At 45.7% G+C, this 27,335-nt stretch overlaps 1 protein-coding gene across 4 annotated transcripts in view; it reads right to left on the reverse strand.

The window, feature by feature from the left end:
- ARFGEF2 (ADP ribosylation factor guanine nucleotide exchange factor 2) overlaps window positions 1-27,335 on the reverse strand; it is a 57,498-nt gene that overhangs the window by 18,902 nt on the left and 11,261 nt on the right. For 2 of the 4 annotated variants that reach the window (XM_040330868.1, XM_040330869.1), the window contains exons 3-28: window positions 27,194-27,317; window positions 24,465-24,611; window positions 21,424-21,600; window positions 21,011-21,233; window positions 20,844-20,938; window positions 20,210-20,717; window positions 19,321-19,442; window positions 17,151-17,284; window positions 16,411-16,645; window positions 14,911-15,010; window positions 12,454-12,593; window positions 12,243-12,351; window positions 11,899-12,100; window positions 11,053-11,164; window positions 10,261-10,466; window positions 8,810-8,894; window positions 8,555-8,726; window positions 8,115-8,266; window positions 7,643-7,771; window positions 5,764-5,922; window positions 4,042-4,186; window positions 3,862-3,961; window positions 2,667-2,707; window positions 1,142-1,311; window positions 608-759; window positions 355-527 (exon numbers count right to left, since the gene is read on the reverse strand). In XM_040330868.1, coding sequence (XP_040186802.1) covers window positions 355-527; window positions 608-759; window positions 1,142-1,311; window positions 2,667-2,707; window positions 3,862-3,961; window positions 4,042-4,186; window positions 5,764-5,922; window positions 7,643-7,771; window positions 8,115-8,266; window positions 8,555-8,726; window positions 8,810-8,894; window positions 10,261-10,466; window positions 11,053-11,164; window positions 11,899-12,100; window positions 12,243-12,351; window positions 12,454-12,593; window positions 14,911-15,010; window positions 16,411-16,645; window positions 17,151-17,284; window positions 19,321-19,442; window positions 20,210-20,717; window positions 20,844-20,938; window positions 21,011-21,233; window positions 21,424-21,600; window positions 24,465-24,611; window positions 27,194-27,317 — 4,112 coding nt within the window. The remainder of the gene's footprint in view (window positions 1-354; window positions 528-607; window positions 760-1,141; window positions 1,312-2,666; window positions 2,708-3,861; window positions 3,962-4,041; window positions 4,187-5,763; window positions 5,923-7,642; window positions 7,772-8,114; window positions 8,267-8,554; window positions 8,727-8,809; window positions 8,895-10,260; window positions 10,467-11,052; window positions 11,165-11,898; window positions 12,101-12,242; window positions 12,352-12,453; window positions 12,594-14,910; window positions 15,011-16,410; window positions 16,646-17,150; window positions 17,285-19,320; window positions 19,443-20,209; window positions 20,718-20,843; window positions 20,939-21,010; window positions 21,234-21,423; window positions 21,601-24,464; window positions 24,612-27,193; window positions 27,318-27,335) is intronic. The other 2 variants (XM_040330871.1, XM_040330872.1) reach the window with 2 other exon arrangements.

Raw genomic sequence — 27,335 nt, forward strand, 5'->3', positions numbered from 1 at the left:
CTCAGTGACTCAGTGATGACAGCGCGCGGGGAGCGTGTGAAGGGGAGGATGTCTATTGACGGCCTCCCAGCAATTCAGGTCCGCGCTGTGGCCGTCATTCGGCTATAGCACGGATCTCAAGTGGTCAACAACTGGAGGGCCGTAGTTTAAAGACCCCTGCTGTACAGTGTGCGACATCAGATCCCCACCTCCTGCCTTCTAGGGCTCAGGAATGCTGTGTAAATTCTAGATTATGAATAGCTGTAGAGGCGAGAGAGAACTACAGATAAACAAGTTTTTATTTTTTTCTTCTCCATCCATCTCCTGAATATAGTCACCCTCACCACTGCTACATACACGAGAGCGGCTACTTACTGACAATATGACCCACAGACTGGAAAGTCAGCTCCACAATGTTTCCGTTTGTGTCAGAGGCGGCCTGATAGAATAAAGCAAAGATGTTCTTCCACCCGGAACGGATATTTGCAGCCTGCATGTTGACAATCTGGGAGATGCAGCGGATGACCATGTCCCGGATGGTTGGAGACCTGGAAGCCAGAAAGACATTAGATTGACAGAACATTTTAGAAATATCTCCCAACCCCCCCCCCCCCCAGACTGCACCAACCTGTTCTTCTTCATAATGTGCTCAAACGGTCTCAAGAAATCCTTCTGGAAGCGAAAATTGGCCAGTTCATCTTTTTCAAGAAACTTCATAGACAGCTGACGTAGGGAGTCGATAGCAAAGATGGCCACGTCTTCATTCGGATTACAGCCGACCTATACAGGAGTGAAAGGTTAGCACATTTCCTTATGTGGTCTTTAAAAATGCTGCAAGTACAGAAAAATACCTGCTGATCTGCCAGAAATCCAGTGAACGCCTAATTTCCTGTTTGAGTTGACAACACAGTACCTCTAATACAAGGACACCCAAAGCACTGTCAGCTCTGCCAGAGTTCTCTCCCCCTGGACAACAGAACACCCCCCCTTCCCACCCATAACCTCACCCATCAGAGCTGAATTAGAGGATCTACCTGAACACCATCTTTATTCCACTCATTACTGCAATGGCTTCACAGAGGTGGCATTTTTATCTCCCAGAAGGGTGAGAACATTTCACAGAAGAAATGACATCCAAGGAGCCTGGAAACCAATGGATTACCTTATTGAAGTGATCACCAATCACTTGCCAGATCCTGGACCACTGAAGCCGGATTCGGTCCATGTTGTAGTAGGAGATCTCCACGATCTTCTGCAGGCTGAACATGCGAGGATGATGGATGGAGGCGAGCTCATCCATGGAGACCACACACAGCCAGCGCACAAAGTCAACTGGATAAAAAAAAAAAAAAAAAGCATATGTGACACTTCCGTAGATGGGCATTCACTCTGTGCAGATTCTATAGGGGCAACTATACGATCGCTGTACAATACTCAGAGATCGAGTGCAGATTCTATAGGGGGGTGACTATACCATCGCTGTACAATACTGGGAGATCACCAAGTGCAGATTCTATAGGGGGGTGACTATACCATCGCTGTACAATACTGTGAGATCTTCTAGTGCAGACTCTATAGGGGCAACTATACCATCGCTGTACAATACTGGGAGATCACCAAGTGCAGATTCTATAGGGGTCACTATACGGTCGCTGTGCAATACTGGGAGATCACTGTGTGCCGATTCTATAGGGATGACTATACACTCGCTGTACAATACTGTGAGATCCCAGAGTGCAGATTCTATAGGGGTGACTAGACCATGCCGGTATAATACTGGGAGGTCGCTCTGTGCAGATTCCAGGAAGTAAAAAGAGCACACATGAGGGGCACATGCGCCTAGTGCATTACCAAAGGTTTATTGTATAAAACAAAAAACATACAACCAAATAGATACTCACGAAAATAAATGTATATGTGTGAAACACTGCGCTAGAAAGGCGACGCATTTTGGGCATGCACCCTCTTCTTCAGAGCTCTGAAGGAGGCAGGTTCCCTGAAATGCGTCAGCTTGTCAGCACAGTGTTACAATGAGTTTGGTCACGCTATTCCTGCACTGTATTGAGATATAGTGTCATACAATATCTATATACTTTTTTTTTTTTGAGTATCCATTTGGCTGTATGTTTTGTTTTTATACAATAAACCTTCGGTAATGCACTAGGCACATGTGCCCTTTTACAATTGTCCACAAGATTCCCTGATCCGAGAAGGGCTGCATTGACAAAACATACCTGAAGGATGTTATTCCATTGCTTTTGATGATCCACTGCACAAGTAGACACCGAGGCAGAACTATGCGCTGGAAGTGTTTATGTGTTTTGTGCAGACTTCAGGAAGTGACCAGATCACCATTGTATATAACAACTAGACCCTACAACTGAGATTACCCAACATGGAGTGTGTACACTAGAACATTTTCTTTAATTCTACTTTTATTACATGCAGTCATTATAAGCTGTGTTATTTGATCAATGCCGAGGGGTGATCCCCCATAAGATTCTGCAGGATGACAACACAGGTCACAGTGGATGTAAGCAATGTATGCCAGTCTCAGCAGGATCCCCTTTCCCTTAAAATGATGTACAGGCACCTCATACACCCAGAAGCTAAAAAAAAAAAAAAGCACAGGGCATCCACATTATAAATAAATAAAATATTATATATATATATAGTACATATTCTACCTATGGCCTTTCCATCCAATCGCGTTGATCCAGTAAATATTCTGTAAAACAAAACAAGAAAAAAAAGGTATAAATGTTAACGAAGCTTCTCCGCAGTATTTTATTTCATCATTTAGATATAGGGCAAACTTGGAAAATAAAATACTATACAACACATGTTTATCATGTTATGCTAATCATAATATGAGGTGATCCACAGTATAAAAAGTGATAACACATCCTGGTAATATACAATGAAGCGTGGATCACCTCATATGATAAACATAACATATGATAAACATGTCCAAGCTAAATATGTAAATAACCTGTCACTCAAAGCAAGGAGAGAGGAAAGGACTTTTTATTTAGACAGGTTTTTATCTGGAAGTCTGTTAATTTTCACTGAACAATAAAAGAGGATTGCTCAGAGCTGGATTAACTCTGTGTGGCAAGACTGGGCACAGATGATAGGAAATCTTATACTCTACATAATTACTCTATGTAAATTTGAATTTACATCCACTTTAAAAAAGTAGTCCGAGTGGGCCAATCCTCCCACTGAGTGAACAGTAGCTGTACAAGTCTGGACCATCATCTCCAATACCCCTGATAAACATGTGGACAGGCCCTGGGACTGTCATCCTTTCCTCACTTACTAGAGTCACTGACTCAGAACAAGAACAAGTTGGTGCAGTCGGGTAACAGGTGACACACGCCTAGCGGCTTATTTACTAAAGCTGGAGAGTGCAAAATCAGTCACATTTCTGCATAGAAACCAATCAGCTTCTAACCTCAGCTTGTTCAATTGGGCTTTGGCATTAAAACCTGAAAGCGAATTGGTTTATATGCATTATTGTGACTAATTTTGAACACTCTAGCTTTGGTAAATAAACCCCCTAGAGCAGCGATGACGAACCTTGGCACCCCAGATGTTTTGGAACTACATTTCCCATGGTGCTAAAGTACAATGCAGAGTGCATAAGCATCATGGGAAATGTAGTTCCAAAACATTTGGGGTGCCGATGTTCACCATCACTGAGTCGTCACCTCTGAAGCAATATCAGCTGCCTTCTGAACATACTGAATCCCTGAGTGTCCTGCTAAGCATATGCCCTTTGATGTCGTTGACAGCAAGCTTGTTCCAGGGCAGGCGTCTTGCATTTTTTAGAAGGTCAGCAATGGCCATCTTTGCATTCCTCTCAGTAAAGGTTCTTACCTGTCGACGGCCACAACCACACTCTGTGAGCTGGTCTCTCCAACAGACTCCTGGATACTGGCGATCTGCTTCCTGTCCGCTGTGCTGCCAACTAAAGTGCCTGAAAGACATCACCAGTGAGTCACAGGCCAACTCAGCTTCACCTCACCTCCTCATCACCAATCAGAACGTCATACTCACCAATTCCGATGCCCATAAACTCCTCCCCTCCAGATGTGAAGCTCTTAATTCCTTCACGATCTCGCCCAGTTCCGGAGATGTAGCGTGTCTTAACCCCCGTCCCAATGAGCTGGGCGAGCTCCAACTGGCTGATGCACTTCAGGATCTGCAATAAACGTACCATATTATATACTTCTATATCTTATCCACCTTCCTATGACATCGCTCTATATACACACACACTTCTAGATCATAGCCACCTTCCTATGACATCGCTCTATATACACACTTCTAGATCATAGCCACCTTCCTATGACATCGCTCTATATACACATACACACTTCTAGATCATAGCCACCTTCCTATGACATCGCTCTATATACACACTTCTAGATCATAGCCACCTTCCTATGACATCGCTCTATATACACATACACACTTCTAGATCATAGCCACCTTCCTATGACATCGCTCTATATACACACTTCTAGATCATAGCCACCTTCCTATGACATCGCTCTATATACACATACACACTTCTAGATCATAGCCACCTTCCTATGACATCGCTCTATATACACACTTCTAGATCATAGCCACCTTCCTATGACATCGCTCTATATACACTTATGATATTCTACAAATGGACTCAAAATTTCAAGTCCTGAGCCATTAGCCAGGCCTCAAGGGTTACTCGCCACCAGTTGCCCCGCCCAACCCCTAATCCCTCCCCAAAACACACCCTCATAAAATGACACTTAAAAGTTTTATGCAGAATTAGGTTATAAAAATATTAACAACAACTTTATCCGTGCCCAAAAATGCAGCCTGCCCATGTCCACCAATGCAGCCTGTGCCCGCCAGTGCAGCCAGGTGTCCCCAATGCAGCCTACCTGTGTAGGGGAAGAGAGGAGAGCCGCTGCCGCCTGGTTGATTAGAGCGCCGGGAACATAACAGCTTTCATATCAATAGCTGTGTGTTCCCTGCCGCATGCCGTCATATACAGCCCCCCCCCCCCCCCTGGGCACTTTGATAGGCAGATTACCCATCCAATCCTGGGACGGGTAATCTATCAAAGTTTCATGGACAAGGGGGTGGGGCTGTATACGACGGTGCACGGTGGGAAACACACAGCTATGGAAAGCTGTTCTGTTCCAAGTGCTCTAATCAACCAGGCGGCGGCTCTCCTCTCTTCCCTTACGATTGCTCCCATACAACAAAGGCTGCTGGCGGTGATCGTCCCCCCCCCACCTCCGCTCCCAGGCAGCCCAAACTCGCCAGCCCTCAAAATCTACTCGCAAAATGCGAGCAGGCGGTGGAATTTTTGAGGGCTGTTCTACGATATCCTTCCAAAGTCACATTTTGTATTATATCCACTGTTCTAATACATTTGATCTTTCCATGTCATCCCTTTATATACAGACATTCCCAGTATATCACAGAACACATGCAGGATAAAGGGGGGTCTGCTTGGTTGCACCTCTTTGTAGATACCTTTATGGTCATTGAGTGCCTTCCATTATACAGTGATACTGTATGCTGCCCAAACTGAGGCCCGGGTTGTAGTTCTTTGACACCCTGTCAGCTCTGAGCATACAGCCTCTCCTATAGAAAGACTGTCTAGCTCTGTCCAGCCAGGAGTGCGCTATGAGCTGCTCTATGCACACAGACCTTGGCTGGATGTACAACACTGATAGAAGAGATGTGTAGAACAAACACAAATCCCTGTTAAACTCTACACACCTCATGCCAGGAATTGCCCAAGTAATTGCCATCGGTGTGAGCCACAGTGATCAGCGTCTTGATGGTGTCGATATTCTTCTGCTTCATCTCGGTGATGCTTGAGCTGGCGGTCAGCAGGGAGAAGCGAGCCAGAGCCTGGACATACGCATCTCGTTCCAGCTGCAGAAGGAGAAAGAACATGAATAAACAATTGGCGCGCAAAAGAGAAGATCCTAAAAAGTCAAAAGAATGTGAAAGAGTCCATAGAAGTATTTAAGACATCTGATCTGACAATGTAAGTAGAGTCACTGGGTCTTTACACTTGAAAGCAGCCGGTTCCAGGATGAGCTAGGAGGACCTCTGTAGTCAAGGATGACGGGGAACAGAGCTCCTAAGCATGGGAGCTTAAGAACACTTTTAGGCCTCATGCACACTGGATATTTGACGTTTTTACAGCAGCGGTTTTGCCAGTAGATGTTTTTTCTACAGTCATTAAAAACTCTCCATCATGTTATCCGATGTGTCCATGCACACAGATAGGTAGATTCAGGTAGAGTTAGGCCGACTTATCAGTAGATAAGTCGACCTAACTCAGAATCTACGCTGACCTATGCTCAAACAGAGATACGCTTAAACATATCTAAGATAGGACGGCGCAAGCCATCGTATCTTAGATTGCAATATTTTGGATGGCCGCTAGGTGGCGCTTCCATTGCGGTCAGCGTAGAATATGTAAATGAGGGGATACGCCGATTCACGAACGTACGCCCGGCCGACGCAGTACTTTTACGCCGTTTGCGTAAAAGATAGGCCGCGTAAAGTTAGAGCTAGGCCCTAGTGGAATAGTAATGTCAAGTATGGCCGCCGTGAAATTCGAAATTTTTACGTCGTTTGCGTAAGTCGTCCGCGAATCGGGATTTACGTCGTTTACGTTCACGTCTAAATCAATAGGCCCGTACGGCGTACTTAGCCGCAATGCACACTGGGAAATGTAGGCGCCCGGCGCATGCGCAGTAACCAGAAAACGTCAAAAACGTAAGGTCAAGCCTTATTAGCATTAAACATGCCCCCCTTACACACATTTGAATTCAGCGCCCTTACGCCCGCCCGCTTTAGGATACGCCGCCGTATATTAGCAGGCAAGTACATTGAGAATCATTACTAGCCTAAACACGCTAAGCTACGCCGCCGTAACTATAGGCTCTTGTACCTGAATCTACCCAATAGGTTGTAAGCAGCAGTTTTGGGCAGTGGCATTTTTGAGCAGTAAATAAAACCACAAACTAGTGGGTTCCGAGAGACGTTCTTCAGCTGTAAAAACGCTCAAGCGTCGATAAACGCTAAAAAATTTTGCTCGCCAGCGTTTAACGTTTTTGATCCATTAATTTTGTTTCTACCAAGCTTACTAAGCTATGACTAAGCACGAAGGTTTGGTGTGAAACGCGTCAGCTTGTACCCCGTATTTTTTGTTTTACAATAAAAGCAACAAGTTTTGGAGTGCGGCTGATGCATACAGCAATTCCATTTTGAGCTGGAATGTCGCACATCACACAGCTGCATATGCCACAGTGCAAAGCGGGCATTCCAGCATGGTGTGAACAGATCATTGGTGGAAGCAGGAGGTTGTGTCCGAGCTCCAACTACAAGATACAGATCTGCATACTGAAGGTGCCATGGACTCAATAATGATTCATAATGCACCTACTACCAGCCTAAGCCAGTGAAACTTGCTTTCTTGACATCAGGCCCCACCCCTTGTTGTAGAGGCCGTAAGCAGTTCCATCTTGGCTGATGTCTTGGGTGCGTCAATTATCTCCGTCCATTCCTACCTAGTCATGGCTGTTCATTTTATTTCCTCATTCATAAAACCTGAAAGTAAATACAAAGTGAAGGCACTGACCTGCATGCTGAAGATACACGAGATCCGAATGGCGCAGCGGATCCCCTCCAAACAAAGATAAGCAACTTCATTATCATCGCAGTCCTGGAGGCCAATGCTGAAGGCAGCCAGCAGCGGAGTCCATACCAACTGCAGAGAAGAAATAAAATATAATAAAAACACAGAGTACTCTACACTTCCGTGGCTCTATTATAATACACAATTTATATTGCGCCACCAGTTTACGCAGCACTTTACAATGTAGAGGGGGGGGCAGCACAATTACAGTTCAATACAGAAGGTACAAGAGGGCCCTGCTCGTAGAGCTGATATTCTAAAGGGAGATGGTGGTGGTACAAAAGGTAATAGCTGCAGAGAATGATTTGATGGGGGGTGGCTCAGGGACAGTTGTTAGGTGGGTGTGGGTATTATATACACTACAATGTATAAGGAGGCAGATACAGCGGCTAAGTCTCGCTTACACACCACTTACTTTGAACATAGGTCTGACGTGCTCCAGGTGCGTGGCGCTGGTGAACGGGGCTTTCTCTTGACAAATGGCTTCCATCAGCGCCTTGGCTGTTTTGGCCATCTGCTCCATCTCCACATTGTACAACAAGCGACGTTCCTTCTCACTGGGAACACCTGAATAAATAAGAGTGTGAGAATTTAACCCATCCAGGCAAAAAAAATTGATTTTTGTACTCACCGTAAAATCTTTTTCTCAGAGTTCATAGAAGGACACAGCTACAAACTAAGCTATACCCTTCAATGAATTATAGAGAAAAAAAAAAAGATTGCTATATAAAAAGACAACCATCTTCTAAAAAGTTACATGCACCTGGAAGTGACTCAACACGGACATCCACCCAAATACAAATATTAATTCTGGGTGGGCCAACATCATAAAGACCCAATGCCCCAAACACTAACCTGGTTTTGTAGACTTGTTGGCGATGGTGTGCTCCTTCGTTTCCTTCATGGCAATCTTCTTGCCTTCGATCTCATCATAGATGGAGGACAAGTACTCCTCAGGCAGGTCTTTGCTGTCATTAATACCGCAGTTCATTTTTATATATTGTTCTTTCGTCATTTTATTTTTCACCTGGCAAAATAAAAAGACAGACTGTTATATGATCTGGAGGACGGATGAGGACGACACATTCTGAGGGTGCAATAAAAACGCACCTGAGGATTGTGAAGATCTGTGGTGAGCATGATGATGGAGTAGGCCAGGACATATGCGGTGTCGGCACTGGCAAACAACGTCTGTCTAGAGGAGAGAGAGAAAAGTAAATCTATAAGCACATTCAATATCTGAGAGAGCATACATATGGTAATGAGCTGTCATTCTGACACCTTTATGCCGATTTAAGGAGAGTCTGGATTGGTACGTTATTATACACCATTAAAGCCTAACCAGGTTAGCCCTCAAGAACCATTTAAAAGTCACAAGAAACCTGGAGTAAAACTTAAATTTAACCACTTCAGGTCCGGAAGATTTAAACCTCACCCCCCCCCCCCTTCATGACCAGGTCATTTTTTGCAATACGGCACTGTGGTATTTTAACTGGCAATAGAGCGGTCGTGCGACCCTGTACCCCAAAAAAAGTATATGTTTACCCCCCAAATAGAGCTTTGTTTTGGTGGTATTTGATCACCTCTGGGTTTTAATTTTATTCCGCTACAAGCAAAAAAATGTTTTATATAAATATATAAATAAATTATAAAATTTATAAATGTATTAATTTATTTTATATTTATATATATATATATATATATATATATATTTTATTTTACTTTGTTATAAAACGCATCCAATAAAAAAATTTAAACAATCAAATCTCTTCATCAGTTTAGGCCAATATGTATTCTGCTACATGTTTTTGGTAAAAAAATAGAAATCCCAATAATCGTATATCGATTGGTTTGCACAAAAGTTATAGTCTCTATAAAACTATGGGATAGATTTTTTACTAGTAATAGCGGCGATCAGCGACTTAAAGTGGGACTTCGATATCGCAGTGGACAAATCAGACACCTAAAAAGCAGAAATTTTAATCACATATTTGGATAGGTAATTTCTTACTTTCAATGCTGACGTTTGTAAGATTTTTAAAGCATAATAAGGTTGGTCCAGCTTGGACCAATGTAAGTGTGCATATCTCATACCATGCCAATCTCTGGATGAGATGAAAATCTTCCAGGTCCGAGTGGCTGCGCTTAGTAACCACAGGTGATCGCTCGGCACTGCCGCCAGTCAGAGAAGGCCTAGGATTTTTTTCCAATGACTACAAGGCCCTCTTCGATTGGATGAGGTGGAGATCATGACATCACCACCCCCTTTCTTAATACGATCGGTTGTCCAGCTGTAGCTGGGCTTTCTGCATCCAAGTTATGACGTCAGACTTCACAAAGGGTAGTTTTTATCATAAATTAGAAAGATTTTAAATATAAAATTATGCATGTTTGTAATGGGCATATGAAAGGAAGTTTCGGTACAAATAACAAGTATGGTTACAAATGGTATGACCTATGTGAATTCTCACTTTGATTCTTAAACTATTTGTAACTGAATGAGCTCATAGCTATAGACATCGAAGATTTCACCCTCTAGAGATGTACAGCCTATGCATTACCTCTGGTTACATTCCAAGTATCTCGCCGCAAATTTCTCCATCAGCCGATCAATTTTCTGGGCTTCTCCAGGTAATCGGAATCCTTGCAGGAAAAGTCGCAGCGCGGAGATAAAGTTCTTGTCATGGAAATCCATCTGGTCCACATAGGTGTACATCACCTCTCTATTAAAGCGATTGTTTTCTCCCAGGAATTCTCCGATCATAGTCTGGAAGAGAATCAAAATCACAGGAGTGACCATCTACAGGCCTGTACTGCGTCAATAACAAGTCAGATTTTACAAAAAAATGTGTAGAAGAATACGTATCGGCCTAAACTGAGGAAAAAATAATAGTTTTTACATTTTTGGGGGATATTTATTATGGTAAAAAATATTCATTTTTTTTCAAAATTATCGCTCTATTTTTGTTTATAGCGCAAAAACTAAAAACCGCAGAGGTGATCAAATACCACCAAAAGAAAGCTCTATTTGTGGGGAAAAAATTACGCCAATTTAGTTTGGGAGCCACGTCGCACGACCGTGCAATTGTTCGTTAAAGCGACGCAGTGTCGAATCGCAAAAAGTGCTCAGGTCTTTGACCAGCAATAAGGTCTGGGACTGAAGTGGTTAATCTTAATGCATTCTATGCATAACAAAGAAGAACAACAGCCCCTAGTGCCGGTCTATGGGGGTGCAGTCAGTCCCAGTGTTTATCCTCCCACAGACAGGCTGATGCACGATGAGGAAAAGCCTTGTTACCCCCAAGAAAAAAACACTGCTCTGGCAATAGTGGACAGGAATAGCAGGCACTTACAAAATCCAGCCGGTCCTCTTGGTGAAAAAACTGAGCAATGTCTGGAGGTGCATTTCCCAGCATTCCCTGCTCCTGCAGATACTGAATCCCTCTTTTTGGCTTCCGATTAAACCTTTAAAATAGAAAATAAAAAATCAGCTAAAAGGGATGCGAGCAGCTAAAAATACACAGCGATATCTGGTGATTTAATCTGAATGTTAGCAAAGTGAAATAAATATACAAAAATGAACACGCTGCATGTAATCTGATGTTGTAGCAGCTCTCACTGAAATATCTTACCACTATTTTAGGAAAGCGCCAATAGGGTTCTAATATTCTGTACACCAGTCATACATTGTTACCACTGCACAGGCAAGCAGTGAGGCCCCTTTCACATTGAGGCGTTATTCATGCGGTACAGCGCTAAAAATATCGCTGCTATACCGCATGAATATATCTTGCCATGCAGGCTTCAATGTGAAAGCCCGAAGGCTTACCCACTGAAGCGGTGCGGTAGCAGGACCGCTCCAAAAGTCCTGCTAGCCGCATCTTTGGAGCGGTATAGGAGCGGGGTGTTTACCGCTCCTATACCACGCCTTCCCATGGAAATCAATGGGAAACCACGGTAATACCAGCCCCCGCAATGCGCCTCTGCAGAGGCGCATTGCGGGCGGTATTAACCCTTTTTCGGCTGCTAGCGGGGGTTAAAACCTCACCGCTAGCACCCGAATATCGCGGTAAATACGACGGTATAGCCGCGCTAAAAATAGCGCGGCTATACCGTCACCGCACCTCCGCTGCCCAATGTGAAAGCAGCTTAAAGCTCCAGGATCTGCAGGAAAACGTTGTGTAAAAATTTCTACTCACAGTTCAATGCCGTGCTCAATGATTTCCTTCTGCTGTTTGATGACCTCAAACTGTTCCGGGTAATCTGGGACGGAGGTCTGAGAGCCCGCGCTTCCAATCAATGAAGACACCGAGGAATCCACTGAGCTGGCACTGCTTCTGCGGCCCAATATTTCCGGTGTTTTATTTTCACTGGTCTCAGGATCGCAGGGTTTCTCTGGACCTGAAGAATTCGGAAGAGATCGCAAGTCAGTCTGTAACCACGGTCTAAATATTGGGAGCATTGCAACCATTCTTGAACAAACCGCAGCTATGACGCAATTGCCTGACAATATAAAACAAAGCACCAGTAAAGAATAGCTTACCGGGGGTAGTTTGGTGGTTGGGGTTGATGTAAATATCTTTGCTCCATTCCACCATACACTTTAATATGGAGACCAGACACTCCAGGCCTTTCTTCCTCAGGCTGATCTCCTGTATGGAGGACACACAAGGGTGACATGATGACCAGGTGATAAGCAAAATCAAGACATAATCCAACCAGCAGTATTACCTACTGCCTGCTCCCGCCCTCACCTGCAGGGGGCTCATCCCCAGCTCATGGCCACTTCTTCCCTGAGCAATTTTGGACAAGTCGTTTACAAGTCGTTCAAAAATATTAGCAGCATTGAGGTCACAGTCATAATTCACATAGATGTCCACCACACACTGCGCATCTGAGACAGAAGACAATGCAGAGATGTTACAGAATTCTTTATTAGGTTATTCTTTAGGTTATTATTACTATTCTTTATTATGAAAATGTAATAGACCCAGGTTACAAAAGATGAATTTAGTCAATATACACATCACCAAAATCTGCAAAACGATATTACTATTTGGGAAAAAGCTACCATAAACATTTTGTGTAAAAAAATAAAATAAAAATCCAGATCGTATAGTACGAATAAAAATTCTACTAAAGTATTACCAATTTTCTTGTACTTAAAGCGGAGGTTCACCCATAGCTTACACATTTTCCCCTTAGATTCCTGCTCGTTTTGTCTAGGGGAATCGGCTAGTTGTTTTAAAATATGATCCGTACTTACCCGTTTACGAGATGCATCTTCTCCGCCGCTTTCGGGTATGGGCTGCGGGACTGGGCGTTCCTTTTTGATTGACAGTCTTCCGAGAGGCTTCCGACGGTCGCATCCATCGCGTCAGGATTTTCCGAAAGAAGCCGAACGTCGGTGCGCAGGCGCAGTATAGAGCCGCACCGACGTTCGGCTTCTTTCGGCTACGAGTGACGCGATGGATGCGACCGTCGGAAGCCTCTCGGAAGACTGTCAATCAAGAAGGAACGCCCGCTCCCGAAGACCCATACCCGGAAGCGACGGAAGAAGATGCATCTCGAAAACGGGTAAATACGGATCATATTTTAAAACAAATAGCCGATTCCCCTAGACACAACGAGCAGGAATCTAAGGGGAAAATAGAAAAAAAAAGGAATTGGGTGAACTCCCGCTTTAAAGTGGAGGTTCCACCTGAAAAAAAATATTCCACCAAAAAAAAAAAAAAAAAAACATTTTTTTTACACACCCTAAATAGCTGTTGCTATGCGGAAGTGCCGAATCTGCCTCTTCATCCTCTGCAGTGGATTCTCTTCCTCCTCCTACACTGGGTGTCTTCTTGTGAATGGGGCGCGCTGCATTCTGGGAACTGTGTGTGTCCCAGAAAGCAGCCGGCCCATTCACAAAGCGCCGCGCTGCTCGTGCATGCGCAGTAGGAAACGGGCAGTGAAGCTGTACCGCTTCACTGCCTGTTTCCCTTACTGTGGATGGCGGCGCTTGGAGCTGCTAGGATCGAGGATCGGCCTCGGCGGGGGCAGACATCGCTGGCGGCTAGGACAGGTAAGTGTCCTTATTAAAAGTCAGCAGCTACAGTGTTCGTAGCGGCTGACTTTTAATTTTCTGCTTTAAAGCGGAGGTTCACCTAAAAAACAAGTATATAAAACATTACATTCAGTATACCTCAAACATGTACAGTATGCGTTTTTTTGGGGGGGGGGGGGGTGTACATACGGTATTATCGGTATTTTCCTCCCGGCTTCCGGGTACTCGCTCCCGCGGGTGTGGGCGTTCCTGTGCAGTGCCGCAATGTCATTGGGAACTTTCGTCACAACTTTGCGAAAGTAGCCGAACCGCGAGTCGGCTCTATACGGCGCCTTCGCAGTCAGCTCTACACGGCTTCTCGCGGTTCGGCTACTTTCGGAAAGTCGTGACGCTCCTTATCAGCCGGGGGGAGTTTTTCTCAGGCACGTCAATCATATGGGCAAAGTCCCAGATGACATTGCGGCACTGCACAGGAACGTCCACTCCCGCGGGAGCGAGTACCCGGAAGCCGGGAGGAAAATACCGATAATACCGTATGTACACCCCCCCCAAAGAAAAAAAAAAAAAAACACGGCATACTGTACATGTTTGAGGTATACTGAATGTAATGTTATATACTTGTTTTTTGGGTGAAGCTTTAAAGCAACACTTTTTTTTGTTTCAGATTTAGTGAGGTGGGATTACAACACCTGTGTGGTCCTTTGTGAGATTCACCCCATTTCTCCTAATTACCGTCATCACCAATAAAAATAAAATCCCAAATTTTAGAATTATCACCAGAAGAATAGATGGAAGATCTTCAAATGTGAACACTAGTTCTGGTGACAGAGTAAAGCCTCGTACACGCGATCGGCCTGCCATCACACAATTCCTAATGGATAATCCGTTGTTGGAAAATCCGACCGCCTACAATCTAGACGTCTGCTGTAATGCAAAATTTAAAAAACATGAAGATCGCGGTTAGTTCTGATGATTTTACATGACACACTAGTGGTCTCCCCATGTCTGGATGTAAGGGTGAAATCACAGGGTGCCTCTGCAAATTCGAAAACACAGACACCACCGTTCCGATGTCACATGAGACACCAGTAGATTTTCCATGATCTGGATGGGAGAGTGAAATCACAGAGGAATTTGGTAACGGATGTTGGCTTTGAGATACCTGCACAGATCCTGGTCAGCGTCTGGATCACCATCCACTTGTGCTCAAAGGAACTTGATGAGGTCTCCAATATATTTAAAAAGATTTCTTTAAAAAACACCTACAATGAAAGAGATTACAGAAATTAAAGTGATATTAAAGTCCGGTGTTTTTTTTTTTTTAAACCACTTAAGGACTGGAAGATTTTCCCCCTGAATGGCCATTCTGTCACTTTGGGGGAACGATCGCGGGTGACTGGCAATCGCGGGTGACTGGCAGACATCGAGTCCGCCACACCCGCTGATTGGCTCCCCTGATGGCCAGTGCCAGCACGTCCACACAGTTGGCCGTGTACGAGCCGATGTACAATGATGGCGATTCACGGGAAGCAGCCACTTTGCCAAAGTACAACTGCGGTGGCTGCTGCTCCTTAGACCCCTTTCACACTGAAGCGTTTTTACAGCTTTGAAAATAGCGCCATTAAAACGCTCTCCATGCATCTCAATGGACCCTTTCACACTGAGTCCTGCAAGCAGCATCTTTGGAGCAGCTTTTGCTCGCTGAAAAAAATGCTCCAAAAACGCCCCTCCCCATTGAAATGAATTGATAGCGCTGTAAAAACGCCTTACCCTTTCACACTGAGGCGTTGCACTGGCGCTGCGTTGAGATAAGTCCTGCAAGCAGCATCTTTGGAGCAGCTTTTGGGCGCTGAAAAAAAAAACGCTCCAAAAATGCCCCTCTCCATAGTAATGAATTGAAAGCGCTGTAAAAACGCCTTACCCTTTCACACTGAGGCACTGTAAAAACGCCCTAAACGTTAGGGTCTTAGCGGTGCTTTACCAGCACATTGGGATTGCAGATGAGGATTTGCTCGAAAAATGCCCCAGTGTGAAAGGGGCCTTAAGTAAACAAACATGTTATACTTACCTGCTCTGTGTAATGGTTTTGCACAGAGTGGCCCCGATCTTCCTCATCTCGGGTCCCACAACAGTGCTCCTGGCTCCTCCCTCCTGCCGGGTGCCCCCACAGCAAGCAGCTTGCTGGTTGGGGCACCCAAGCACGCGTGCTCTTGAACCATGGCTGTGTGTGTCCATTCACACATGGAGCCGTGGCTCAGCCCCATCCTCTCCCGATTGGCTCCCTGACTGCGATTGACAGCAGCGGGAGCCAATGGCTTCTGCCAAAAACCCAATCAGGAGTGCGAGTCCCGGGGAGGCAAGGCTCTTGTGGACATTGCTGCTTCGAGATGGGGCTCAGGCAAGTATTAGGGGGGCTGATGCACACAGGTTTTTTTTTTTTACCTTCATTCATAGAATGGTCATCCCAGCCGGGAGAACACAGTGAATAAAACAGCGGATCAAAAAAAATTAAATAAAGGATTCCCACATCCACACATTTAAGGTGGATGGAGGAATCCTCCCCGCTGCGCTATTGTACTCTGATCTCAGGACTTCTCCGCTGCCGATTGGCTGCCTGTGCTGATCAAACATCTACTGTAGAGTATAGCTGGACCAAGCTTACCTCCACCTGCATTTTTAAGTGCATTTTGAAGTTGGAGAGGAGGCTCAGGAATATGGCCAGGGACAGCTCAAAGACGTCAGGCACGCCAGACACACCATTCTTGGATAAGGCTACACAAAGATATTGCTTAATGGCATTGATGAACATTTCATGGGTCCTGAAGACGGGGCCGGCACTCTGCAATACTGACAAGAGGAGCTGCAGGGAGATGACCTTGGAGCGGAGTTCATGAGATCTGAACAAAGGATAAAAAAAAAAAAAAAAAAAAAACAACACAGAATTATCTGCTGGGCCACATCCTACACATCATTTACTTCCCCCCGACACTGAGAACCGAGCAATCGAACACCACCGATCGCTCGGCTCTCAAAGCTCCGTGAGCAGAGACTCTCTTGCTCTACTCCTCCGCTTTAAAGCGGAACTTTACCCGCAACAACTTGCTAAAAATAATGTTCTTTAGCAGGAAATATACATTCCACATTAATGATGCTACCAATATTAGTGTGTGCTGTAAATTACCCCCAGCATTGCTCTGGTTTCTTCTTGCTGAAGCCCAGAGCCCCAGCAGAAGTAAATCAAAGTGGAACTAAACCCAATCAATTTAACAGTATCAAAACATTTCCACTCTGATCTACTCTTTGAAAAACTAGGCAACCTTTGGCTCGATACACGCAAGACAACTTCAGACAAATTGTATGACATATAGTATTCTCCAATCAACGAAAAGAAAGCCGACATACTTGGGGTCCGGGGGACCGTCTCCCAGGGGTTTCATGGACAGCTTGCAGAGTGAACGGAACACCAAGAAAGCATCTTTCTGGAGAATGTGGCTAAATTTAGCACCAGCATGCTGGCCGGGTAGGGAGTCCAATTCCTGCACAGATAATAATAATAATAATAATAATAAGTAATTTCATAGCATGAAAAAAAAAAAAAAAAAAAAACGGCAACAAGGGTATAATAATAATAATAATAATAATAATAATAATAATAATAAAAAAGGCAATTCCCGAGCATGAAAAAACAGAACGGCAACAAGGGTTTAGTAATAATAATAATAATAATAATAATAATAATAATAGGCAATTCCCGAGAATGAAAAAACAGAACGGCAACAAGGTTATTTTTTATGTAATGCAAGTAATTTTTTTTTTTTTACCAAGAATACCAGGGCAACAGCGTGACTGATGGGGCGTATGTCCTACCTATTGGAGACTAGGGAAACACCATGATGGATAATTATAGATATATATATATATATATATATATATATATATATATATATATATATATATATATATATATATATATATATATATATATATATATTCCACCCATGGGAGGCTAGAAAAACAGCATGATGGATAGGCTATAGGAGGTTAGGGCAGTGGCAAGAAGAATGGGGTATATGCCCTGCCTATGGGCAAGTGGAAAAACAGGACCACATATGGGGTATTTGCCCTGCCAATGGGTAGCTGGGGAAATGGCATTAATGGTGTGGTATGTATCCCACCTATGCATATGCTGGGGAAATGGCATTAAAAAAAAAATAGTATGTTTTTTTTTCCCCTCTTATTCATACTTACCTCAGTGGATGGAGCATCAGACCGACGCTGCAGCTGTCCCTCGCCATCTCTGCACTGAGAGCCGAGCTACCGAACACAGTCGATGGCTCGGTTTTCACAGATCCGAGAGGATAGCTGTCGACTGTCAGTCAGCATCGTTCCTCCACGCTCACTGGAGCACTGAGCTGTGGAGGGGCAGGGAGAGGCCGTCTCAGCAGCTCGCTGAGATGTTGAGGCTGCCATCAATCAAGGCAGCTGGGGGATCCAGACTTCTGAAGTTGGGATGACGCACTGCCTAGACTTATGGCAGCGACGTCAGCGGAGAGCGGACTTCAGACCGATCTCCGCTGAAAAAAAAACGGGTCACAGGAGTGCAAAACAAAATTACACTCCTGTGACCCAGGGGAGAAGTCCAGCCTGAAAAGCTCAGGCTTGACTTCTCCTTTAATGGTGCAGTATGTATCTCACCAATAGGGAAATGGCATTAATGGCAGGGTATATGTCTTGCCTATGGAAAGCTGATGAAAATTGGAATGATGAATGGAGTATATGTACTGATGATTGTAGGTTGGGCACCAAGACCTACCCTACTGGCTCTACCCCAGAGGGGCAGGGAGAAACCTCTTATCCAGCAGATCAGGGGTCACAGCAAGGGTGGGTCGTCTTCCCAGCTGAATTCCTGTGCAATCACTTTCCTTAGCCATACAACATAGAAGGGTTCCCCACTCTATGCAGGTGGCCACTTTAAAAGGTAGAAACAGTTCCAGACCAAATTCCTCTATAGCACAGGTGTCAAAAACAAGGCCCGCAGGCCGAATCCAGCCCTCCAGGCCATTTCATGCAACAGCTCTCTTCTGGTCCTATTCCAGACCCTTACTTTCTGCTTTCAAGCAATGCATCCAGCTTCTTCCCAGCAGCAGCATAAGGTAAGGGGGGTGCACTGTGATGTAAGCGAGAGTGGGGGACTCAACTTCTATTGGTGGGGAGGCTCTTGACATCTAATGTAAGGGGAGGGGATGCACTGGACATCTAATCTTACAGATACAACTGGCCCTTTTGAGGGCAATCATAATGCGGCCCACAATGAAATTGAGTTTGACACCCCTGGCCTAGAGGGAGGAACTGCCTAGGGAGAGAGGAGTTGCCGCCTAGGCGGCCCGTAGAAGGAAGGAGGAAGTGGGACAGGAAGCCCCCCCCCCCCCAAAAAAAAAAAAAATACTTGCCAAATGTGGCATGTAAGGGGGCAAGGAGTGTTTAAAGCGGAAGTTCCACTTTTGGGTGGAACTCCGCTTTAATAGGGAACAAAAGTACAAACTCAGTGGATACTCTGCCATATACCACATACCAGATTATCTGTAGAAGACACCGACTGTCTGTCGTCTGCGATCCCATTGGTCTGAACACTGTCAGGGGGAGAAAAGCCAGCAACTTCTGGCTCACCCGGAACACTGATTGGTACTTTCACGTCTGCAAAGATATATACAATAATATATATATGTGTGTGCGCACTCATTACCAACAAGTGACTTCTCTGACAACATTCATCCTAACTCCCATTAGATCTCAATACGTTAGTGGCCAGGAGAAGCTCTGCTGGATATTTAAAGTGACACTAAAGTCTCAGCATTTTTTTCCTTTAAAAATAACAAACATATTATACTTGCCTGCTCTGTGCAGTGGTTTTGGAGCAGCCCAAATACTCCTTAAAAAAAAAAAAAAAAAAAAAACACAACACATGGGTCCCTCGTTGGCGCTTCTGGCTCTTCACCCCTGCCGAGCGCCCCTACACAAGCAGCTTGCTATGGGGGCACCCTAACTGAGTCCCTGCTCTGTGTCCATTCAGTCCCACTCTCTCCTCATTGGCTCACTGACTTTGTTTTACCCTGCTGTTAATCAAACAATGCCACCATGCGGCCGTCTCAACCAATGAGGGAGAGTCCCGGGCAGCCGAGACACTCCAACATCGCTGGATGGAGATGGGCTCAGGTAAGTATTAGGTTTTTTAACAATATCACTAAACACACCCAAACAGAGGAGGCATACAAACAGAGGAGGCATACAAACAGAGGGGGCATACAAACAGAGGGGGCATACAAACAGAGGGGGCATACAAACAGAGGGGGCATACAAACAGAGGGGGCATACAAACAGAGGGGGCATACAAACAGAGGGGGCATACAAACAGAGGGGGCATACAAACAGAGGGGGCATACAAACAGAGGGGGCATACAAACCTTGAGTATAGGATTCTGGACTCTGTGGGACCAGCCCACCGCGAGGAGATGGCGCCTCCTGCTGCCCACCGTGAGGAGATGGCGCCTCCTGCTGCCCACCGTGAGGAGATGGCGCCTCCTGCTGCCCACCGTGAGGAGATGGCGCCTCCTGCTGCCCACCGTGAGGAGATGGCGCCTCCTGCTGCTGCTGCCCACCGTGAGGAGATGGAGCCTCCTGCTGCTGCTGCTGCCCACCGTGAGGAGATGGAGCCTCCTGCTGCTGCTGCCCACCGTGAGGAGATGGAGCCTCCTGCTGCTGCCCACCGTGAGGAGATGGAGCCTCCTGCTGCTGCTGCTGCCCACCGTGAGGAGATGGAGCCTCCTGCTGCTGCTGCTGCCCACCGTGAGGAGATGGAGCCTCCTGCTGCTGCCCACCGTGAGGAGATGGAGCCTCCTGCTGCTGCCCACCGTGAGGAGATGGAGCCTCCTGCTGCTGCTGCTGCCCACCGTGAGGAGATGGAGCCTCCTGCTGCTGCCCACCGTGAGGAGATGGAGCCTGCTGCTGCTGCCCACCGTGAGGAGATGGAGCCTGCTGCTGCTGCCCACCGTGAGGAGATGGAGCCTGCTGCTGCTGCCCACCGTGAGGAGATGGAGCCTGCTGCTGCTGCCCACCGTGAGGAGATGGAGCCTCCTGCAGCCCTTGCTGTTGAGATGGTATCTCCTCTACAGGAGCAGTCATATTCTCCAGTCCTGCATACACATGATCAGTTAGACAGTTTTCAATGAAATCAAAACACAGAATTCCAGCAGACAAACCCTTACCTGACACTACAGGGGGTGTCTCCCCACTTGTCCTGCCATCTACTTGTGAAACCTCTTCTTGGTTCTGAACACCATTTGTGACATCCTGTTTGTTGGGTATAGGGGATCCACTAAGCTGGCCTCTGTGTAATCTGGGTGTAACTTGTGGAGAACCAGCAATTTTCTGAGACGCAGGAGAATACAGCTTCAGTTGTTGCTTTTCATGATCCTGGAACTCTTGGGACTGTAGGAGGAGGAAAAAAAAAAAAAAACAAACACATTTAGTAGTCTTCTTCCACCAATGAAAACCTCCATCATTAGCAAAAGGTGAGATTTCCGAATTATCCAAGAACATTCCAGCCATACATCACTGCACACGAATCAGGTGTAAACCCCTCCATCACCCAGACATGAGCCTGTATGTCTCTTATCACCTGCATTTCCATACGGGCGAAGATGACGTTCAGCATCTGGGTCAGTGTAGCTTTGGCGGTAGTCTGATTCACCAAGTTTTTGCTGGCCAGATAAATGTTGTAACAGGTCCTAACAGTCTGGAGAATGGTGGCCTCATGGATCTCCACATACGGGGAGGTGACGACCGTCAGCAGAGCCTAAAATTAAGGAGACATTAAAACCAGCAACACTTTTCAGACCTGAAAAAGGAAAAAAAAACATCTAAAATCCCATTTCATATCCCTTCTCATGGGTCAGAGGATACATATCCCACGTCATTCCATGGCGGAACCGATAAGCAGCTTGTCACCACACAAAGCAGGAGACATGGGGCTGGATTCAGGTAGATTTGCGCTTTTTTTTTACAAAAACGTTTTACAAAAACGTTGCCCTGCGCCCCCGCAAATTTACTGCGCTGCCCTTGATTCACGGAGCAGTAGCTCCGTAAATTGCGTGGGCGCGCCGGCAAAATGCCCGGCGTAAGCGCGCGCAATTTAAATGATCCCGTAGGGGGCGGGAATCATTTAAATTATGCGCGTTCCCGCGCCGATCGTAGAGCGCATGCTCCGTCGGGAAACTATCCCGACGTGCATTGCGGCAAATGACGTCGCAAGGACGTCATTTGCTTCAAAGTGAACGTGAATGGCGTCCAGCGCCATTCACGAATCACTTACGCAAACTTGAAATTTTGCGACGCGGGAACGACGGGTATGCGTAACATTGGCTGCCCCTGCTAATAGCAGGGGCAGCCTTACGCGAAAAACGCCGTACGTAAACTGCGTACGCAGGGCTCGCGTAACGTTGTGAATCGGCGTTAGTATGCAATTTGCATACTATACGCTGAGCACAACGGGAACGCCACCTAGCGGCCATCGCAAGAATGCAGCCTAAGATATGCGGGCATAAGAGCCTTATGCCGCGCATATCTTAGGCTGCAGTCGGCGTAACGAGGTTCCTGAATCAGGAGCATTCGTTACGCCGGGGCAAGTAAGCAATTGCGCTGTGTAACTATGGTTACACAGGCGCAATTGCTTCTTGAATCCAGCCCATGGTTTACAACTGCCGTGAAGGACTTTACTGCTCGATCGATCTTCTGCAATCTTATTTTAGCAGCCCAGGAAGCTCCATGCTGCCAGAACGTTCTTTTATGACATTTGAATCTTTGGGATAAACCTACATGCTCACCTCAAAAAAAGGAGCAGTATCAGACATGTGACATTGTTCCCAGAGACCTTTAGGTAGATTCACACACAATGGTGTAAACTTGCGGCGGCGTAGCTTAGTGTGTTTAGGCTACGCCGCCGTAAGTTAGCTAGGCAAGCACATGATTCACAATGTACTTACCTGCTAAGTTACGGCGGCGTAGCCAAAATCGGCGGGCCTAAGGGCGCCTAATTCAAATGTGTTTGGGGGGGGCGTGTTTTATGTTAATAGTGCTTGACCTTACGTCTTTTTTCGAACTGCGCATGCGCCGGGCGCCTACATTTCCCAGTGTGCATTGCGGCTAAGTACGCCACACGGGCCTATTGATTTCGACGTGGACGTAAACGACGTAAATCCCGATTCACGGACGACTTACGCAAACAACGTAAAAAATTCGAATTTCGACGCGGGAACGGCGGCCATACTTGACATTACTATTCCATGAGGGCTAAGCTCCAACTTTAGGCAGCCTATCTCCAACGTAAACTGCGTAAAAGTACTGCGTCGGCCGGGCGTACGTTCGTGAATCGGCGTATCTCCTCATTTACATATTCTACGCCGACCGCAATGGAAGCGCCACCTAGCGGCCATCCGAAATATTGCAATCTAAGATAGGACGGCGCAAGCCGTTGTATCTTAGATTTGTTTAAGCGTATCTCTGTTTGAGCATACGCTTAAACATAAGTCGGCGTAGATTCTGAGTTAGGTCGGCTTATCTACTGATAAGCCGGCCGGCCTAACTCTTTCTGAATCTACCTACTTGTGTTTTAGTGGAAAATGTTAAAATTTGAAAGACGTATGGGAATAGTAAAAAACCTACATACATACATATCGCATGTGTCCCCCCCGTCGCCTCTAAGAACCGAGCGATCAAAGACCGCTGGTTGCTCGGTCTTCAGTGTCAGTCATCGGCTCTCTGCCCCTCCAGTGCTCACTGGGGCGCCAGGCTGTAAAGGGGACAAGAGCATCTGACTCAGGCTTTCAGCATCTCACTAAGAGAGGCTGAGTCAGCTGCCAGTCCAGGTATCAGGGTGGATCCCGATAATAAAGTCGGGATCTTTCCAGGAGTCTGGAGCGGGTGAGTGACGCCTGCTGTCGGCTGAATCTGGGTCACAGGAGCGCAGATCTAATTGCACTCCTGTGACCCAGGAGAAGAAGGGTCAAGAGCTTTGGCTCTACATCTCCTTTATTTTTTTTTGTGTGCATGTCTGTGCACAGGACATAGCCTAACAGCACTGATCGCTCTATGCTATATGAACTTGGTCCCTTGGAGAGGTAAAAGGATAAGTTTACCTTTAAAAATAAAAGAAAAAGGACTGCAAAAAATAAAAATAAAATGTGCATTATATTTTTATTTTGGAGCTTGTAAAGCAGGTGTAGGCAACCTTAAAGTGGTGGAGATCTACCACTTTAAGGCTCCACAAGGCCGCGGTAGTTAATTGAGGACTACAAGCCGACAGCCGCTAAGGTGTCGGGGCCTGCAGTTCATTCACATGCAGAGCTGTGTGGGCGAAGCCCCGCATGGCCATGCAGATTTAAAAAAAAGTGACAGTTGGTACGGGAAACTTCTTCCTGTACTGCTGCCACATGGAGGGGTGGGCAGCGGCCACAGCATTGGGAACATGTTACATGCTGCACCCTAAAAATGGATGGATCATGCAACATGCAGTTCAATTGTAACTTGAAGGATTGCTCGGGTAAGAGGTGATTTTTATTTTTAGGGCGTGTTTTAGAAGAGAATGTGTTTTTCAGGGAGAGGACAGGGTAGGATTACACAAACAGCGCTCATCGTAAAAAAATAAAATACAAATTCTTGTACCTTTATGATCTGAAGTTGTACACCCTCATCTGTCTGGGGGCCCTGGAAACAGTTACAGATGGTGTCCACTATGCGGTCGATGAGTCGTTTCCCCGCGATGCCTTTATCCGGAGCATTTCCGGTGATGTGCCCATATGCAATCAATTTCTGCAAGAAGAAGAGGAGATCGTTATACAGCCGCCTTCTCAGAGACCCATAAAAAGTCATAAAGTGTTAGGTTTCTCTGTGCCAGAGCTTACACGTCAGGAAATGGCCTTCAATGCTCTATACAGTATGACACGGTGTTTGCTTAGTAGCTTATCAAAAAATAAAAATAAAGTAGTGCTAAGTCGCTGGACTCAAAGAAAAGATCTCAACTTCAAACTTTTTAAAGTCGCTCTCTTAGGCAGTGTGTTCCTGGGGCTCCCGGAGGTACATATAATTATTAGTCATATCTTGCAATGGGGGGGCTAAAAATAGGTGATTAACCACTTAACGACCGCCACGTGTATATATACATGTCCACAGAATGGCACGTACAGGCAGATGGGCGTACCCATATGTCCCTGCCATGCGGCGGTCAGTAGCGATCCGGGATGAGGGGGTGGCTATTTGTTTCTAGCCACCCCCCCGCGATCGCTCCTCGGAGCTGAAGGACGGGGAGAGCCGTACGTAAACACGGCTTCCCCGTGCTTCACTGTGGCGGCTGCATCGAATGTGTCACCCCTTTATAGGGAGACTCAATCGATGACGTCACACCTACAGCCACACCCCCCTACAGTTGTAAACACACACTAGGTGAAACATAACCCCTTCAGCGCCCCCTGTGGTTAACTCCCAAACTGCAACTGTCATTTTCACAATAAACAATGCATTTTAAATGCATTTTTTGCTGTGAAAATGACAATGGTCCCAAAAATGTGTCAAAATTGTCCGAAGTGTCCGCCATAATGTCACAAAAAAAAAAAAAAAAAAAAAAAAAAAACGCTGATCGCCGCCATTGGTAGTAAAAAAAAAAAAAAAAAAAAATTAATAAAAATGCAATAAAACTATCCCCTATTTTGTAAACACTATACATTTTGCGCAAACCAACCGATAAACGCTTATTGCGATTTTTTTTACCAAGAATATGTAGAAGAATACGTATCGGCCTAAACTGGAGGAAATTTTTTTTTTTTTTATTATATATATATATATATATATATATATATATATATATATATATATATATATATATATATATGTGTGTATGTGTATGTGTATGTGTATGTGTGTGTGTATGTGTATGTGTATGTGTATGTGTATGTGTGTGTGTGTGTGTATGTGTATGTGTATGTGTATGTGTATGTGTGTGTGTGTATATATATATATATATATATATATATATATATATATATATATATATATATATATATATATATATATATATATATATATATATATATATATTTTTTTTTTTGGGGAATATTTATTATAGCAAAAAGTAAAAAATATTTAATTTTTTTCAAAATTGTCGCTTTATTTTTGTTTATAGCGCAAAAAATAAAAAACCGCAGAGGTGATCAAATACCACCAAAAGAAAGCTCTATTTGTGGGAAAAAAAAGGACGTCAATTTTGTTTGGGAGCAACGTCGCACGACCGCGCAATTGTCTGTTAAAGCGACGCAGTGCCGAATCGCAAAACCTGGCCTGGGCTTTTAGCTGCATTTTGGTCCGGGGCTTAAGTGGTACCGTTAAGCTGAATTTTTTTCACTCTTCAAGTGAAGGTAAAAAACCTTCAGCCTTCACAACCACTTTAACCCTTGCTTCCCAGTTCCATGTCGATAAATGTTCTACCAAGCTCAAGCCGCCTGGCCACACAACTAGGCAGAAGAAATGAAAGCAAAAAGGAGTACCGTATTTATCGGCGTATACCGCGCACTATTTTGCCCTGAAAATCAGGGCAAAATCGTGGGTGCGCGATATACGCCGATACCCGCTTTCCCGCCACGAGTTTGAATACTGCGCCCGCATATAGCGAGCGCAGTACACTCGTGAATCTTCGGGCAGTCTCGGCGCCTCTCGTACTGACGTCCTGAGCGTACAGGAAGTCAGTGCGAGAGGCGCCCGAGCCTGCCCGAAGATTCACGAGTGTACTGTGCTCGCTATATGCGGGCACAGTATTCAAAGTCGTGGCGGGAAAAGAGCGGGAGGACGCCGCAGATGGACGCCGGACCCGCCGAAGATGGACGCCGGACCCGCCGAAGATGGACGCCGGACCCGCCGAAGATGGACGCCGGACCCGCCGAAGATGGACGCCGGACCCGCCGAAGATGGACGCCGGACCCGCCGAAGATGGACGCCGGACCCGCCGAAGATGGACGCCGGACCCGCCGAAGATGGACGCCGGACCCGCCGAAGATGGACACCGGACCCGCCGAAGATGGACACCGGACCCGCCGAAGACGGACACCGGACCCGCCGAAGACGGACACCCGAAGCCGCAGAAGGACGCCGGACCCGACGAGGCCGCAGATGGACGCCGCGCAAGACACCAAAACTGTAAGTACAAAAAAACAAAAAATCTTTTTTTCCCACAGGATTGGGGGCCACTTTGGGGGTGCGCGGTATACGCCAGAGCGCGTTATACCGCGATAAATACGGTAATTCTTTCCAAAGGATTGTCATAACATGAAAACCTAAATCCAGCAAGAACCGCCACATTTATCTTCCATAGAGCGATACAGGGGTACAGTTACCCCAGACCTTACCTGCAAGCAGTCCAGGGAGGTGCTGACAATGCGGGGGGCCTTTGTCTGACAAGCCAGCTCAAATGGGAGGAAATACTTGTCGGCCTCAATGAATTTTGGTTTGGACAGCGGTTCTGATCCATGTCTGCAATGGAAGGATGAG

Source organism: Rana temporaria, chromosome 12 (genome assembly GCF_905171775.1).
Source record: "Rana temporaria chromosome 12, aRanTem1.1, whole genome shotgun sequence".
Lineage (NCBI taxonomy): Eukaryota > Metazoa > Chordata > Amphibia > Anura > Ranidae > Rana > Rana temporaria.